The sequence below is a fragment of the Mauremys reevesii genome, linkage group 7, assembly GCF_016161935.1.
Source record: "Mauremys reevesii isolate NIE-2019 linkage group 7, ASM1616193v1, whole genome shotgun sequence".
In the NCBI taxonomy this organism is placed as follows: Eukaryota; Metazoa; Chordata; order Testudines; family Geoemydidae; genus Mauremys; species Mauremys reevesii.
Genome location: NC_052629.1, coordinates 104,103,710 through 104,120,748, shown reverse-complemented (window position 1 = coordinate 104,120,748; position 17,039 = coordinate 104,103,710). Strand labels below are relative to the sequence as shown.

The following is a 17,039-nucleotide window of genomic DNA, read 5'->3' as shown; positions in this document are numbered from 1 at the left end:
TATGGGGGCTGAGACTGATGAGTTGCTCGGGCAGCATGGAGAGGTTTACCTGCTGTGGAGTATCCAAGTGACTCTTGCTAACAACACACTCTCCCCACCCCCACCTCACCCCCTAACTGAGCTCCAGACGCAGCAGCAGTAAGCAGTGGTTTGGGGACGAGTGTCATTCGGAGGCTCCTCTCACAGACACGTACTGTAAGGCATCCAGACGGCTGCCTCCCACCATGCTTAATGAAGCATCCACTTTGGCAGCCAGGCAAGAACATGGGCTTGGGGATGTCGGACAATCGCTTATTTATTTATGAAGAATAACCACAGCCCAGGGAGGTGGGAGGGCCGGTGTTTTCTGGCTGCAGCGAGACCACTTTCTGGCTCCCAGCATGCACTGCTCTAGGTGTGGGGGAAAGGGGACTTGTTCAGGAGGGGAGCCCAGCACTCAGCAGCATTGTTATTGGCAGCTTCTTGAAAGGGATGGAGAGATTCATCCCGGGTGGGTCCATTGGCATCAGGGATGAGTGTGGCTGGAGCATGTGGCCTGTCAATTGTCAGTAGCTGATCTTGCTGTTACTGTGTCAGTCCAGGACATCTTATAGGTCCTTGCTGGGCTTTCAAGAGGAGCCACTGACTGGTCTGATTTTCCTGCTGTGAGGCCTAGTGCTCCCTTGCCCTGATATTCCACAAGCTGCTGGATTCCCCTTAAAACACCACACACACTGGCCTTCCAGAACAGTGCCATGCTGCAGTTAGTGAGCCTGCGGTTGGGGATGTGTGGATTTAGCTCAGTCTCTATTTCTGGCCTTTATTCTCTACGGCTAAACAGCTTCTTCAATAACCTGGTGGTTTGGAAACCCAGGAACCACCTGTGAGGTGATTTTATGCTGTGAGGTGCTTTCCTGACCCAGAGTCTGCTCTCAGTGACATCCGAGTCAGTGGTGTTACCTGTGTGTAACTGAGAGCAGGATCAGGCCTATCATTCTGTCATTCCTTTCCCCCTCAATCTCTGTCATTTCCACCTTAGTCTGGTAGTGGCTAAATGGCGGTACAAACTGGTGTCTGTTTGAGGGCCCCTGTATTAAATGAATTGCAGGATCTCAGCCTAGTTCCTAGAGCATGCAAACCCACCTCATGAACACTGCCAACAGAACTGGCCTCTGGGTTGGCAGGCTCAGTGGAGAGGCCTGGTACAGAAGGGGCTGTGAAGTCTGAACTCCCCTGTCATCCCTAAAAGGGTTCCTCCAGGCTGGGTGGTGAATGGATGGGAAGCTTGCACTGCAGTTGCCCAAGCTGCATCTGCCAATCATATTCTTCTCGCTAACATATGAACTTAAGTCTATTAAACGAATCCATTTCCCTCTTTGGTGGCAAACACCAGGGCACTCTCATAGGGCCTCCAACCTCTGTCATCTGTGTCCCTAAGTAGATAGACCCTGGGGTTGTTTCCTCCTCTCTGCTTTCATCCCCCAGTCTTTCAGCATTCATGATCATTTGTGATAGACTCCTAACATGAAGCATCTTGGATTTGTTTTAGACTACAGTTTTCCAGTTACCTCTCATAAGGCCCTGCCCAAGGGAAACAGGACGCAGGTTAAGGACAACTGGGAAACCACCCCCCTTCAGCCGTCATCTGATTCCATGGAGCCTGACCCACATATACCTTTCACCAGTGCTCTGGAGGAAGAGGAAGGGCTGCTCCCCATAAATCAGTCTAAGGGAGGGCAACAGAGCAGCCAGACTCAATGGCCAAAGGACATATCTTCAGAAGCAGCTGGCCAGGAGGACTCCTTGTTCTCCCTCCTGTTCTCCACAGCCTCCAGCAGACTGGGTGTTGTGACTGAGGCAGCTGTAGAAAGCCAAGAGGAGGACTCTGTTCCTGAGCACACTTCTTCGGGCTTTGACCTAGGGAGTAGCATGGGGCCAAGTCTGCTGCCTGTGTCCTCCATCCTGTCGGTCACCGCTGCAGGATCCCAAGGTGTTACAGAGCATGCCATCCAGGTGACTTCAGAAAATATTGGGGCTACAGTGGGAGTCGGAGTGGAGCTAGCAGGGACCGTGGCAACAGCAGAGTCCACACAGACCCTGGTGGGAGCTGGAGTGGAGACCACAGAGCTCCCAGTGAGAGGGGAGCTCATTGAGCCGTCAGTACGAGAAGAAGGGGAGCAAGTGGGGCCCACAGTGTTAACTGGAATGGAGCAAACAGAGGAAGCTCCTGAGGTAACGTCGCCTGGAGGCAGCCCCCAAAATCCCAAGATTGTTTCTGGTAGTGGTGATGGCCCCGCAAATGCCAGCGCCTCGGCGGCTTCCTTGGATAGGTCTGACGAACCAGCTGCAACCCCTGCTCGGAATGGCATGAAGCTGGCTACTGAGACCGTGGCAGCAGGGCGGAGCTTTGTGCCACAGACCGGGGACACTCCCCTGGATGTGCTGTCAACAGGACTGCCCTGGAACTCGGCACAGGTATCCCATTGTGCGGGGGAGGGGGACTCATTATGGAATATGTTTGGGTATAAACCCTTCCTCTCCCAGTGCTGTGTGAATATTAACTTATACTCACCTCTTCCTGCTTTCAAATGCCCCATCATCAGGCTGGTGGAAATAGTTGTTGGGACTTTTCCCATGACCTCACTAAAGGTTGTAGGGGATTGTTCCCTCTTTCATGGCACATTGTGGAGACGCCTCAGATACTGAGTGTGTGTGTGGGTCAATTCACCAAGAAACCCTCCCACACAGTTTTGCTTCTACCCTGCTGTCTGTGCATATCTAATGTAATCTTTGGGCAGAAAACTGCAGTGAAAGGGTTAAAATCTAGCTCCTTTCAAGTCCACTTACATTTCTTCAGGTTGCATTTTTGGAAATATAAGTGCATGAATGGCCCCACACACCTCTGGGAGGTGCCTACACCACCAGTACCTGCATCGCTACCTGCGCTGCAACTGTTGGTGCCTGGACAGATGCAGGGCATGTGGAGCAGGGCAGCAGTACACAGATCTTTGTCAGCAGGTTAGTACAGGAGATTTGCAGGGAGGGAATTGCAGGACAGACATACAATAGAGTTGCAGGGAGGGTTCAGAGGAAGGATGGTCTAGTGGTTAGAGCACTAGCCTGGCCTGTGGGAGACCTGTTCAATAGCTGTTCTTCCACAAACATCCCATTTGACCTTGGTCAAGTCACTTAGTCTCTCTGTGACTCAGTTCTCCATCTTTAAAATGGGGATCATAGTGCTTCCCTGCTTCAAAGGGATGCTGTGAAGATAGGATTGTGAGATGCAAAGATATTATGCAAATAGAGGCCATATAAGTGCCAAGATAGATGGGGGTGGAGGTTACAAGGTAGCAGTACAATAAGATTGCAGGTGGTTGTACGATTGCAGGGTACCTGTGCAATAGCACCTGCATTGAGATCTATTGAGGCTTCTCTTGTGTTGCAAAATTTTCTGTAAGGGTTAGATGGTATAAGGAATGGAGAAAGAGATCCAGAACTTTTCACCACTAGATCAGCGAATTTCAGTGCCACTCAAGCTGGTAGTGAGTGAGGTGACCAAGTCATTATCATCTGATGGCTGTTGAACTGGACTTTGTCTAGTTTTGAAACAATCTGCAGCTTCTAGGAGTTCAGCTGAGGAGAAGGTCTCCATTTCAGCCTGTCTACAGAGCTGCTTCTTAAGGACCATGAAGCTCTGGATGGAGTCTCTGTTGTGATAATATGCAGGCCGCCTAAACAGCAGATCCAGCTACCAGAGTGTCTAGCTCCATTTGGATGATATAATGCAGTAAACAGGTGTCCCTATCACACAAATCAGTCTGGCAGTTAGCACTAATTGCCTGCCCCCTCCCCCATTCTTATTCTCAATAAGGGAGCCAAGGACTGAATGCACCATTAGATAGCCTCAAGATAGCAAGGCTGATTGGCATGGTAGCCTGTCGGGAGCTTACCCGGCCACTGATTGTACTGTCCCTGCTCTGAGGATTAACAGAGTACAGTACCGAAATCCACTAGCACTCAAATGAAAAAGAAGACATTTCTTTTCTATGCATGTATATCACAGCCTGGAGAATGGGGTATGTCCTCCAGTATCCCGTCTTTGGAGAATCCCCTCCATACTGGAGAACATGCAGTTCCTCCAGAGCTTTCCCAACAGTTCAACCCCCTGGTCAGCGTACTATACAACCCCTCACTTACTCTGCTCAAGCTTCTTGTGCCTTCAGCAGGAAGCTGCAGTCTCCTTCCAAACCCAGCTGTATGTGTCTTGTCTTTTCAGGTGATCTGCAAGGACTGGAGTAACCTGGCAGGGAAAAACTACATCATTCTGAACATGTCTGATAACATCGACTGTGTAAGTCAGACACAAGAGACCTGAATAGAATGAGAGTAAATGGGAAATACCGGTAGCTAGAATACTAACATGGGGGCTGGCTCTGCTACACCGGGCAGCAAAATATTTGTTAGTGTGACCGATCCTAGGATTCATAGGACATTTTCTAGGGCAGGGGCGGGCAACTTTTTGGCCTGAGGGCCATATTGGGTTTCCAAAATTGTATGGAGGGCTGGTTAGGGGATATGTCCGTTCAATAACATTTTGTGTATCATCAATATAAATTTGAAAATAGCTTTTTGCTATATTTCAGTTATAGTGATCTTGGATGTTCATTGTAACTAGATTTGGTATAATAGTTTCAGAGAAACGTGATATTTTAAATGGACTGTGTTCCTTTAATTGAATCAAGACTCTCAACAGGCCAGTGTTGTTGGTAAGCATTATCTCAGTTTTACAGCTGGAGAAACTGAGGCACAGAGCAGTGAAGTGACTTGCTTCAGGACACACAGCGAGTCAGTGGCAGAGCTGGGAGTAGATCTCAGATTTGCAATCCTGTGATTTTAGCCAAAAGCCCATGCATCCAGAAGGATAGAAATTGGGTTTATAATATATAGCCCTTGGTCTGCATTTTCGTTTTCCAGACTTTTTACAAATGCTAATCATCACAACCCCCATGGGAAGAAGGTTAATATTATTCCCATTTTACAGATGGGGAAAGAGTTGGCAGCGAAAGTGTTTTGTCCAGTGTTGGATCTGGACTTATATCACCGTAATTCCTGGGTAGAAGTCCAGTGCTCAAACTATTAGCTCATATTTCTCTTTCACACTCATACCTTCTAAACCAGTATGCCGTACTGGGTTCTGTGCTGGCAGTGCAGTCACTGTGGAAGCAAGCACAGCATCTGTTCTTAGCTTAGCAATAGCTCCAATACAGCCTGAGAGGTCAGAACCTATTTTACTGCATGTAGGAACATGGCCTAAAGCACCAGGTTTGGGATCTTTAATTTCCACCTGGATGACCACCAGATGGGAAGGAGCCTTTTCCCCATCTCATCTGCAGGACAGTACCTGTAACACTGCATTCCCTAGTCATGCAATGAAGTGGCAAAATTGGGGTCTGATCCTAAGACCCAGATTTTTTTCCTTTCCTCACTTTTGGGGTCTGATGTCTCTGCTCGGGTTTCTCTGATGATTCTGCAAATAAAGACTCATTGTTTCCGGAGTAAACTGGTTCAGGCTGTCACTGAATCTTCCTTAAGTGCCTCTGCTCTTGTCCCCCTCAACTCCCCCTTATCTTGTTTGCTTTCTAGTGTCTGTTAACCAGAAGTGCTCTGCTAATCCAATACTCACCCATCAGTCCCTGAAAGCTGCAGTTAATTGATGAACCCAAAGCCCCTTTTGTATGTCTGGTAAAAGGGCCCATTCACCTTTGGAACCTCCCATGGGCCATTTATCAAACCCTTGAAGACCAATTATCAAGGGGACAGGGTCAGGTTGTCCTTTGTGATTTTTAAACTGATTTTTAAAATACACGATTACTTTAGAAATTTGAAACAATGTTTCTCTGATTAAATATCTTCTCCTCTTTGCATATCTGTTTTTTTTATCATAGGCCCCTGCACTGGACTAACTGTGCTGTTTTTGTTCTTACAGGATTGCTCTTGAGCACTGATCTGTGCAGATTGGTCTTTTTTTTTTTTAAAAGAGAAAATGAGACCCTGAAGAATTTTGTTTTAGAAACAATAAATATATAGATTGAATGATGATCACTTTCTAAAGGGATATAAGAAATATGTTCCTTTCAGTAAGCCTCCTGATGTTAGCATTGCCCCTTCAAACAGGAACTGTTTGTCCTTCATACCATTTTAAGTGCTTCTGTCACAACTAACATTTACAGTTCAGAACATCAGCGCTTGAAAATAAGCTTGTGATGGCTCATTTCCTATCCAGCTCGGTCATTATCCCTCTCTCTCCCATTTCATCTGTGTACTACACAAGTGCAATTTTGCTGTACGTAATAGCTCTCATCTCTTCCTGTTGCCATTTGCAATCATTGAGTTTTAACCATTGGAAGGAGATAAAAAGTGAAAGCAAAAGTGCAGGGGACTGGAGGTGTAATCTTCCACTATTCCCTTGCCAAACATAGATGCCGCCCTTGGGCAGGCAGGACTGGACTGTTTTTCTACTTGACTTCATGTTTCAAAACAAATATTCCCAATAAGTGGTTTATGTCGTCCTCAACCTTATTCAAAGGGACACCTGTCAACTTAAATATTTAACACAAGTGTTTCCCTTCCCTGTGTTGTATTATTGTTTTATATGATGGAAACTGAAAGGATTTTTGTTGTTTAAGTCAAATTCCCTCCTCCCCCGTCATCACAGTTGATGCAGTTTGTTTACTGTCTGTTGAACTTCATTCAGGTTGGACAGTGAAAGTACACAGGCTGGCTTCCCTCGAGTGCATCAGTTTTGCTTTCTGGCTCCTGTACACTAGGCCCCTGCTGGGTTTTGTTTGGGTTTTCAATGCTGCAGGAGAGTATGTTTGCATTTTTAAGCAGTTTATTGATTTATTTAAATTTGTTTAGAAAAAAACATGCAGATATTTCTGTTTGGTTGTAAGGGCCTGATGCTATGACGTGCTGAGCGTCAATGGGCACCTCTCAGCACTTTGCAAGATTGGGCCCTAGGATTCTGTACCTGTTACCACAAACACGCTTTTACCAAGATCTCCAGTGTAAACCCAAGTTGGCTTGGTCCCTTTATCTTTCTAATGGGTTCTAAGTGCCCAGGCCCTATTTGGGCAAAATTCTCAATGATGTCTGTGGGAGTTTTGCCTGAGTAAGGACTGCAGGATTGGACCTAACAATAAGGCATGTCCATTCAGGGCCCTGCCTTCATTCACAGGCTGTTTGAACCTGCACTGCGAGTTATTCTTTTGCTGGATTAAAACTATGTCATGGTGGCTTCTGTCTTCAGCCAAGGAGAATTGCTGGGGCTGTCAGGGCCTCTTCTGTATCATTTGCTTCTGTTACTTCAAATATTCTCTCCCCCTATTCACCTCCCCTCCATTCTTTTCAGGCTGAGCATGCTACCCCTCCCTTCAGCATCCCCAGGCCCCTGCTGAGCCATAGGTGGTGGTTGCGTCACAATGCGGAGAGCCGGCCACTAGGCCAGTGATGGCTGCACGGCCCCTGTGTGTGGTTCTGAGCAGGAGGCCCCTGCGGTAAAGTTGTGGAGCAGTTTCCCACCCGTGCCCTCTTCCCATGCCTCTCCTGACTGGCTGCATACGCTCCCTCAGCTGAAATCCATAACCCTCGCCTGATGAGACATGGCACTGATGGGCTCTTGTGATTCAGGCCTGAGTCCTAGGTGTCTTTTCCAATTAGGCCATTCACTGCTCAGGCCTGTGCCTGCCCTGAGCACTTGGGATTGCCATGGCAACCAGGAGCGCCAGCATTTATTAATCATCTGGGTGGCCTTTGGGTTGGCATGGCAACTGCAGACAAGAATAGAAACACAGGAGTGGGAAAGTGGCAGAGGAGCTGCCAGGCAATGGCACATGTCAGGCAGAGCTGGGCCCCCCTGACCCGGTGCCGGGTGCTGGGAGAATTGAGGCCTTCCCTTCAGATCTGGCACTTTTTCTTGGCTTCTGAAACAATTTTACTTTAGGCTAAGAAAACAGCTATGCACATTGGAGTGATTCTGGGATCCCTGCCTGCTGCAGGGAGGGGCTCAGTTGAGACTGGAGGATGCTACAAAGAGAAACTCAAAGTGAGGGTACAGGTTAGGACTGACGTGCTTCAGCACAACTATGTGGGCCAGGACTGGACTGAAAGGAGACGCTGTGATTCTTGACTGAAGAGCCTCTGCAGATCTGGACGTGGAACAAGCACACTGATGGTTTGCATTGTGGTTACTGCCAGCTGCTTTCAGAAGTGCTCAGTTGACTTAATTTACACATACATTTAAACCATCCCTCAAGCCTATATGGTTCCTTTCCCACCAGACACAAAATAATCCTACCACAGCCCCGTTCAGCCCTGCTGTAAACAGGTAGAACTCCATTGAAGTCAGTGGCATTGCACTCACTTACACCAAGTTTGCATTTGTCCCTGGTTTTCCACTCCACTGGTTCTACCTTGCCGTGAAGTAGGGTAAGATGCTATTGAATGTTCCTTATTGCAGGAAGAGTTTCGGCTGGAGAAGGGTCCCCAGCTGCTGGCCCTGGTGGAGGATGCCTTCTCCAGGCAGACAGATGGACTGCAGGCCCAGTGGCTGATCTCTCTGAGCAAACCCAATGAGAATGACAAGCACCTGCTAATGACCTTGGCAGGGGAGCAAGGTAGGTGTTGGTAGAAAAACGGAGTGGTGGTGGGAGAACTGGCAAGGGGTGTATCTGGCTTCAAGATTGTTTTCCAGTGGAGATTTCCAGTGATGCTGGAAAGAGCTTTCTCTGCCTTGTTACCCCCAAATTTTCTCCTGGTTATAGTGACATAATCCCTCCTGCTATATAGTACAATGCTGCCTCTGTTAGCTATCCCTGGTGATTGCAGGCTTGTCGGTGTGTACATAGAGTATAAGCCTCTTTCCCCCCCATACACCATGTTACCCCCCCTGTATATTCCTGCTGTGGTTTTCCCTCTTGCCAGTCACATCAGATTCCAGGTTCTCCTCTTGACCTTCAAGACTCTGCAAAGCTCTGCTCTCATCTTTCTCCTCCCTTCACTCCTCCAGGGCCTCCTGCTTCACCCCCTCCCTTTTTATCCTTGCACACATTCATCTTTGTGCATTTTTTCCCATGCTTGCCTCTGTGCCTCCCTCCCTCTTCTGCTGCAGAAGGTGAAATCGTCTGCTTTTTGTTCAGATCTGCAGAGCCTGCCAATGCTACCCAGTGAGGGTTAGAAGAACTATTGCATGTCCATCGAAAAGCAGTCCCAATGGGAGCACTCTGATCAGCTGGGGCTGTCTCTGTTCTGTACTGCTTCTGTAGTCTGTTTAGGGTATAGGCTCGATGGGGAAGGCCCTATAACTGTGTTATTTCATACAGGGCAAGTAAGAAGTAATATTATAAAATGCAGCACAGTTGTGGGGAAATAATGTTGACATTTAAGGGATATCTTCTACATGCTTGTTTAAATTAGTATCTTTCTCCCAACACTGTGAACCATGCCATGTACCATTAAAAAGGCTCTTGTAAGCACATGCGGCCCTAATGTAAACCTTTCTTTCTATTGGAGGGGATCCCCTTGGGGATGAGAAGCTGGGCTATGTAATGCTAGCAGCACAGCTAGGCTGGGCAACTGTCAGAAATGGAGTTCTGTGCCCAGTTAGGAGCCCTGGAATCGTCAAGGACTAAATCATTTTCTGCTGTGAAGAATGAGGCTCTTGTTAGGTTCCCTCTCTGTTGCTTGTCCGAACTGGAGAGGGACAAATTCTCCTTGGCCTCTAAATCCTACTGACAGGTCATGCTTTTCTGGCTTGCCAGCTTGGAGAGTATCCTGTGAGCTGTGTAGGAAGGAAGCCACTTGGGGGCCACTCAGTGATGGCTAGTGACTCCCTAGCAGGGAGGCTTTTGCAGATTTCTTTCTGCCAGGAACAAAGTTGTTGCAATATGCCTCCTGACAGTTAATTGTGTCATGCCTGGTAGGCTGCCTTGCTAGGGATCCCTGCAGAGCACAACACATGTCCTTAAGAATTCTGTAGGTCAGGAGAGAGGTGTATTGGCAGAGCTGAGGTGGGCAACTCAGGAGTAGCAAGTGCTGCAAGTCGGGGCTGAAATGCATTGGCGGAGGGATGTGTGAGTAGCACAGTGCTCAGCCCCATTATTTTTTGATTCCAGTTATTCCACACTTTCAGTTGCACTTGCATGCACCCAGAATTCCTGGCCAAACATTGCTTTTACCTCGTAAAATAGTTTGTAAAGTACTAAAATGTGTGTTTCCTTCTCCTCCACATCCTGCCCTGGAATTCCCAGGGAGTGCTGATGTGCTGAATGTGTGAGCCAAAGCAGAGCATGTAGGGCTGACCACTTCTGTCTGGTTTTCTTCCTCTCACCAGGTGTCGTCCCTACAAAAGATGTCCTGATGGCACTGGGGTATGTTCAGAGGAGCTTAGCTGAGGTAAGAACCTGTCTGCTTAACCTACAGGCTGAAGGCAGTCAGTGTAATTAAAATGGGATCATGCTTCAGTCTAAGGGGGCTCTGAACCCTTCATAAGCAAATTGGCAGAACCCCCTATTCCCTCCCTGATGACTGCAGAATGATCAGATGTCAGTTCCCATTAAGAGTGACTGGCTATGGGGTCATCTGCTGTCTCTGGAAGGTTTCTTTGAAGTTGCTGTCCACACTCTGGGGATTCTGCATAGACCAATCCCTTCTCTGCTCCCCACACCGCCATCTGCCAGGATGGGTTGCAGATTTTGTCTGTAGGATTTTTTTATAGAAAGATGAGACCTGAGATCTGTCCAGCTCATCGCATTGTCCACTTTGAGCTCTTCTTGCCTGTAGTTGCTCAGCCTCTGCTGAACAGTCCAGGTGAGTTCCCGCACTGGGCAGAATGCCCTCTAGGGTTACCCAGCCCTCTGTTTCCTAGGGAAGTATTTTTAATTGTTCTTGCCTGTCATCGTATTCCCTGTGTTACTGGGACCATACTGAAGAGCTGAACCTTAGATTTGCTCCAGAGAGGGGGACACCTGATAAATGCAGGTGGCTGTGTCTTCCCTCCCCCTAGTGTTCAGGTTTGCTTTTCAGTCCCCTCTGACATCATAGCCTTCAGTAGAGTAACTCCCCACTTAACGTTGTAGTTATGTTCCTGAAAAATGCGACTTTAAGCGAAACGATGTTAAGCGAATCCCATTTCCCCATAAGAATTAATGTAAATGAGGGGGTTAGGTTCCAGGGAAATTTTTTTCACCAGACAAAAGACTATATATATATATATATATATATATATATATATATACACACACACACACAATATAAGTTTTAAACAAAAAATTTAATACTGGTACACAGTGATGATGATTGTGAAGCTTGGCTGAGGGGGAGGAGTCAGAGGGTGGGCTATTTCCCTTACTGCTAAATGATGAACTAGCAATTGGCTGAGCCCTCAAGGGTTAACTCTCTCACTCTACAAGGCAGCAGGAATGGAGGGAGGGGAGATGTCACAGACAGAAACACACACCATATGTGTGTGAGAGAGAGATGCACATTTTCCCTTTAAGTACATTGCCTTGTTAATTAGCTCAGCTTGCCGAGACTGGTGTGTCCCCCATGTTCTATGGAAGATGGGGTAAGTGGGGTGCAGGAGCAGGGGGGAGGGGGACACCCTGACATTAGCCCCCCTTTTCCTCCCCCCCCCCAGCAAGCAGGAGTCTCGGGGAGCAGCTCCAAGGCAGAGGGCAGGAGCAGCACATGACAGTGGGGTGAGGGACAGCTGAACTGCAGGCAGCTGCTGCACAGGGAACTTAGGGGAGCGGGAGCTCATAGGGGGGCTGCCGGTCCACCCTGATTCCAAGCCCCCACCAGCTAGCTGCAATGGGCTGCTCTTCCTGCAAACAGTAGACAAAGCAGGCGGCTGCCAAATGACGTTAGAAGGGAGCATTGCACAACTTTAAACGAGCATGTTCCCTAATTGATCAACAACATAACAATGAAACAACATTAATCAGGACAACTTTAAGTGAGGAGTTACTATACTCCATTTCTCTCATTGACAGCATTATTCGAATTCCATAGCAGACTACAGTTACTCACCAAACATTCCCCTAAGAACCTTGGTGCCCTGGATGAGGAGCCTGGGAGAAGGCAAACTAGTCTGTTTCCTTTGAGTCTGCCCCTTTAGTTCGTTGGACTTGAAGGCATTAAGAGCCTGATTCTTTTCTCACTTACACTGGTGGAAGTATACTGACTTCAGTGGAATTACTCCAGTGTAAGTGGGTGAGAGCAGAATCAGACTAGAATATGTTGGCAGATGCATGTCTTCTCCTAACCTAACAACCCAGTGCAGCTAGACAAAGTAATTTAAGTGCTCAGTGTGGTATTGATTGGCTTACACCAGAGAAAGTGCTAAAAGCCCTACAAGGGGCATTGCTGAAATTGTGTAAATAAGGTACCAGCACCCTGCACTGTCCTTTCCATGGAAAACATGGAAGGAGATTTCAAGGCTCGCTTGGTGTTGTTTGAGAGAACAATAAAGCTACCTGCAGAGATCCTACAACTTATATTCTATCTCAGCACCTGGAATTCTTTCTCCAGCCGTATCAATAATGAAACAGACTCTTTATCACAGAGATGTTGTGTAATGATAAGCTTGGAAGAAAGAGGGAGGATATTCTCGTACACTCTTTATATATACTATTGAATTGATACATAACCTTTTTGAAATCTGCCAAGTCACTGAGACCAATCAGCAATGTTCAGCTTTGTTTGCTGACATCCTATTTCTAGCAGGCAAAGTTTTGTTTTGTTTTTTAAAGTTTTGGTATCATGCTTGTCTGGAATATGTGGCCTGGGGGAGTGATCACAGGACAGGGAGTTGGGAAATCCTATGTTCTAATCCCAACTATGACACTGACCTGCCATTGTGACTGTGGGCAAGACCCTTAACCTGGGTTTCTCCCTTGTAAAGTGGGGCCTTACCTGCCACGAGGAGTTTTGTGGATTGAAGTGAGTGTTTGTTAATGTGCTAAGATCATTTCTGTGAACACTTCATGGGTGTGTCTACACTGCAGTGGGGAGCAAGCCTCCCAGGCCGGGTAGGCAGAGTTGGGTGGGCTTGCACAAGTCTCCACCTGAGCCACACCTTCCACACTGCTATTTTTAGCATGTTAGCTTGAGTGCTGCTAGCACAAGTCTGTCTGCCTGGGATGGGAGGCTCACTCCCAGCTATAGTTTAGATACCCTATGTGTCTGATTGGCCTCTAGAATATTCAGTATCCCAAGTGGAAGCTGGTGGAATGGGTCACTCGTGTAGGAACAGAATGCCAGTCTTCCATCGAAGGAGGTTTTTATCCACAACTTTATTCCTGCACTCCTGTGAGCCCAAGTTAGAGCAAAAGAAACAGCAGGTTGGTGCTTAAACATGTAACGCCCCACCCCAGGTTACACTCAGCTGAGTGAGTAGTTCTGCCTCCCCCACAGGCTTTCCTCCCCTTTGCCCACTAGGCAGCTGTTTCTAGAGCATTTCCTCCCTCTGACTGGCCATGAGCCACAGCCCCTGCCTTGCTACCCCACTCTGCATACCTGTGTGAGCCCAGAGCAGGGATTAACACCTGGTGTGCTGGTTTCTTCCCAGTGTCACTCCCTAGAAGGAAGATGTCATGGCCTCATGGAAGATTTGTAGATAGTATTAGACTGAGATGGGCTTCCTTCCTTCCAACTGTGCAGCACAATCCCGGAGTGGATCCCACCAGTCTAGCTCTTGTCCCTGTTGGTCACAGTTAGCCTGTGCACACTGCCAGAGCGCTGGGATTCTGCACAGGACAGTGACTGCAGCTCCATTAATCTCCAAGTGATTGAGCATGCCTTACTTTTTGGTTAATTTTAGATTGGCATCCAGAACTACTCAACCACCACAAGCTGCCAGTCAGGGCCCAGCCAGACCCGCAGCGACTATGGGAAACTCTTTGTGGTGCTGGTCATCATCGGTTCCATCTGTGCCATCATCATCATCATGGGGCTTATCTACAATTGCTGGCAGAGGCGCCTGCCCAAGATGAAGAACATGGTGAGCACATGGAGGGTGGGAAGACATCTGGACTTGGCTCTTATCCCTCAGGATGGAAGGAGTGGGGTGGATGAGTGGGCAGGGGACATGTTCCTTCTCCATGTCCACCTTCCCAGATGAGGTTGGTAGAAGCACCTGGGCCAGATCACCGTGGGTCAAAGGCCGTGTCCAGATTAGAATTTGGGACCCTGATGGTGTTCACTTATTGGATCTAACCCAATAGCATGAAGCATAGCCAGATCCAGCTCAAAGAGTTCTTCAGTGCAGTCACCTCCATCTTTAATATGGAGGTGCTGCCTGCAGATCCCAGCATGCCATGCTTCATCTTGGTTCAAGCAGCCAGAGTGCATTGCATGCTGGCAACAATGTTATCCACCATACTTTACCCCTTGATATTAAAGTTATGACTTCAGGTGGCTCCATTTTATATAGAATAGGTGCAGCCTTTGGGGTCCTGGCATGTGCCATCTCCTTTCCACCACGAGGGCCAGTTGACCTTCACATGGAGCCATGAACAAACTCCACCCAGTCCTGTTCCCATGAAAACAATGGCAAAAATCTCCATTGACTCGAACAGGAGCAAGATCTGGCCCTGGCCTTGCGCCTCTACAGCATCGGGAGCTATTCTCAGTTTCTGTGTCCCATCCTGCCTCCTCCTCCTCCCCCTTCCAGTCACATGGCGAGGAGCTGCGCTTTGTGGAGAACGGCTGCCATGACAACCCCACCTTGGACGTGGCCAGTGACAGCCAGTCGGAGATGCAGGAGAAGAAGACCAGTGTGAATGGCGGAGGTGCCATCAACGGCCCCGATGGCTGGGATGTCCTGATCACCAAGCGGGCGAGTGAGGACGCAGATGTATTTGAGGAAGATACACATCTTTAAAAAGAGAAACAGCTTAAATATATGTCTATCCTATCTTGACTTAAGGACTGTGAGGTGAGGGGCAGCTTCTCAGGAACCTCTTATAGGGCTTGGGACAGAGCGACTCTTTCTTGTCGTGGTCCTGAGGCTGCATCCGAATCCTGGAGCGAGAAGGGTCACTGGGAGTGGAGGGAGGCGGGTGGGGTGCTGGGGTATGTATGTGTATGTGTCTTTTGCTATCAGTAGCGCCAATGCTTTTTTCATCACTTTTAAATGCACTTACTTAGCACTCTGGTAGCAGCTGAGAATGGCTGGGTTTGAGAAATAAAATGATGAGGCTAAGATGGACTCCAAGAGACTGGAGAGTCAACTCACACCGGGTGCCCAGCAGGGAGATGGCAGGCCAGACCCTGACCTCACTGGCTCCTGGAGCTGGAATCAGAGTCTGTCCCAGCAGTGCAATAGGAAAATCTGGGTCTTGTTCTGGATCTGGGAAGCGAAGATTCAGTTGATGTTCTGGGCAGAAAGTTTGCATTCTGTGCATGTATGAAGATCAGATATTCTCTAGTGCCCTTGCTTTAGCTTCTGATGGGACGGGCTGCTGTGTTGTTCAGATGAATGCATTTTCCTGTGAGCTCTCACCCCTGCCTAAACCCCCCCCAATCCCTTTTCGGTTCCACAAGCACCATGTTGAACCTGAAAAGTTTGAGCACTTTAACCTAGCCTGGTTTGGCTGGATGATTGCAGAGAATTCAGTGCTGCACTGCAGAGCCTCTGCTGGTACTTCAGTGTGGGGTGGGAATTCACCTGAAAAGGACAATTACCTACCTCCTGGCAGCTTGGGAGGTCACATCAGCAAAAGATCCCTTGGCTAAATCTCAGAGTAGGAGGCCTTTTCTGCTCCTATCCCATTTTCCATGGTCGTGGCCTCCAGCTGTGGGTTGATCTCGTGAACAACTAGGACATCTTAATGAAGGAATATAAGATCCAGAGATTGAAAACTTCCCCCTTCCATTTGGGACCTTACCAGATCTGTTTCAAGGGAGAAGATTCTAGTCTCACTCACATCGGTATAAAGCATGAGTAACTCCACTGAAGTTATTGCATTTAAACTAGTATAAAAGTCAGTGTGAGGTCAGAATCAAGCCTAAGCGCCCATATGACTGCTTCTCAGGCTTGCCTTGGGAGAACCTTAAGGCCCCAGCTCCCTGAGGATGTGATAAAATGAACTTGAATATTCATAACTGTGCTCCCAGCCCTGCCTAAATCATGATGCTCAAAATTACTGCTCTTTAATTTGAAATGTTTTGTCCCTTTTTTTCTCCTCGTTGTTTCATGGATCTGGGTCCAAAATAAATACATAAGAAATTCCCCTCTTCATCCTGTTTTGCATATCTCCATTTTCAGGCAGGCTGGCTGGCTGCCTGCGGCAAGATGCTATTAAAGTTTGGTCTTTAAGGGAATAACTGTACAAAAAGAGCCAAATGTATTTAATGAGGATTAGCAATTCACCTGTAATTCAAATCTATCTATCTATGTCTGTAGGATGCTCCTCACTGATATCTGAGTGCTGAAAGTGAGGATATAAATGAGATTGTTAATACAGATTCATTTTTGCATAGCATCTTCCATACAAACTGACTCCCAAATCAACTGAATTGAATAATGCAGGACTATAATCAGTCGATGTTGTGGAATCAAGAACCACTATGTTGAAAATGCTTTGAGGTTCTTCAGGATTAAGAGATGCTATATAAAATGTAAGACATTGTATGGTGAATAAATAAAACATTGAGTTAAATTGTGTTTATACTGCACCTAGCACAGTGGGACCAACCTGCCTGTGGCCTTTAAGCAGCCCCACAGTATAATGTTAATAATATAGCTACTAATCCTCATTAAATATGTTTAATATTCGGTAGCTACTATAAAAAATAAAATCATATTAAATCAAACATGGTGTAGGACACCCACACAAAATACATTTTACCTTGTTGGTTTCCCTCACTTGTTACTTCAGTGCTGGGCTGCTTTGCCACTTTCATTTCATATCCTCTCACTATGTACAGAGACAGCAGAGAGCTGATCAGCTAATACTTAAGCCCAACTGACATAAGTCAGCATTTGTTGAGATGGCAGG

The 17,039-nt window shown here is 47.4% G+C and overlaps 1 protein-coding gene across 1 annotated transcript in view; it reads left to right on the top strand.

The window, feature by feature from the left end:
* Positions 1–16,700, top strand: part of PODXL2 (podocalyxin like 2) — a 40,980-nt gene extending 24,280 nt beyond the window's left edge. The window contains exons 3-8 of the mRNA XM_039546035.1: positions 1,529–2,454; positions 4,256–4,330; positions 8,498–8,654; positions 10,370–10,431; positions 13,859–14,038; positions 14,711–16,700. Of these exons, the coding sequence (XP_039401969.1) occupies positions 1,529–2,454; positions 4,256–4,330; positions 8,498–8,654; positions 10,370–10,431; positions 13,859–14,038; positions 14,711–14,920 (1,610 nt within the window). The 3' untranslated portion in view covers positions 14,921–16,700. The remainder of the gene's footprint in view (positions 1–1,528; positions 2,455–4,255; positions 4,331–8,497; positions 8,655–10,369; positions 10,432–13,858; positions 14,039–14,710) is intronic.
* Positions 16,701–17,039: the final 339 nt, after the last annotated feature.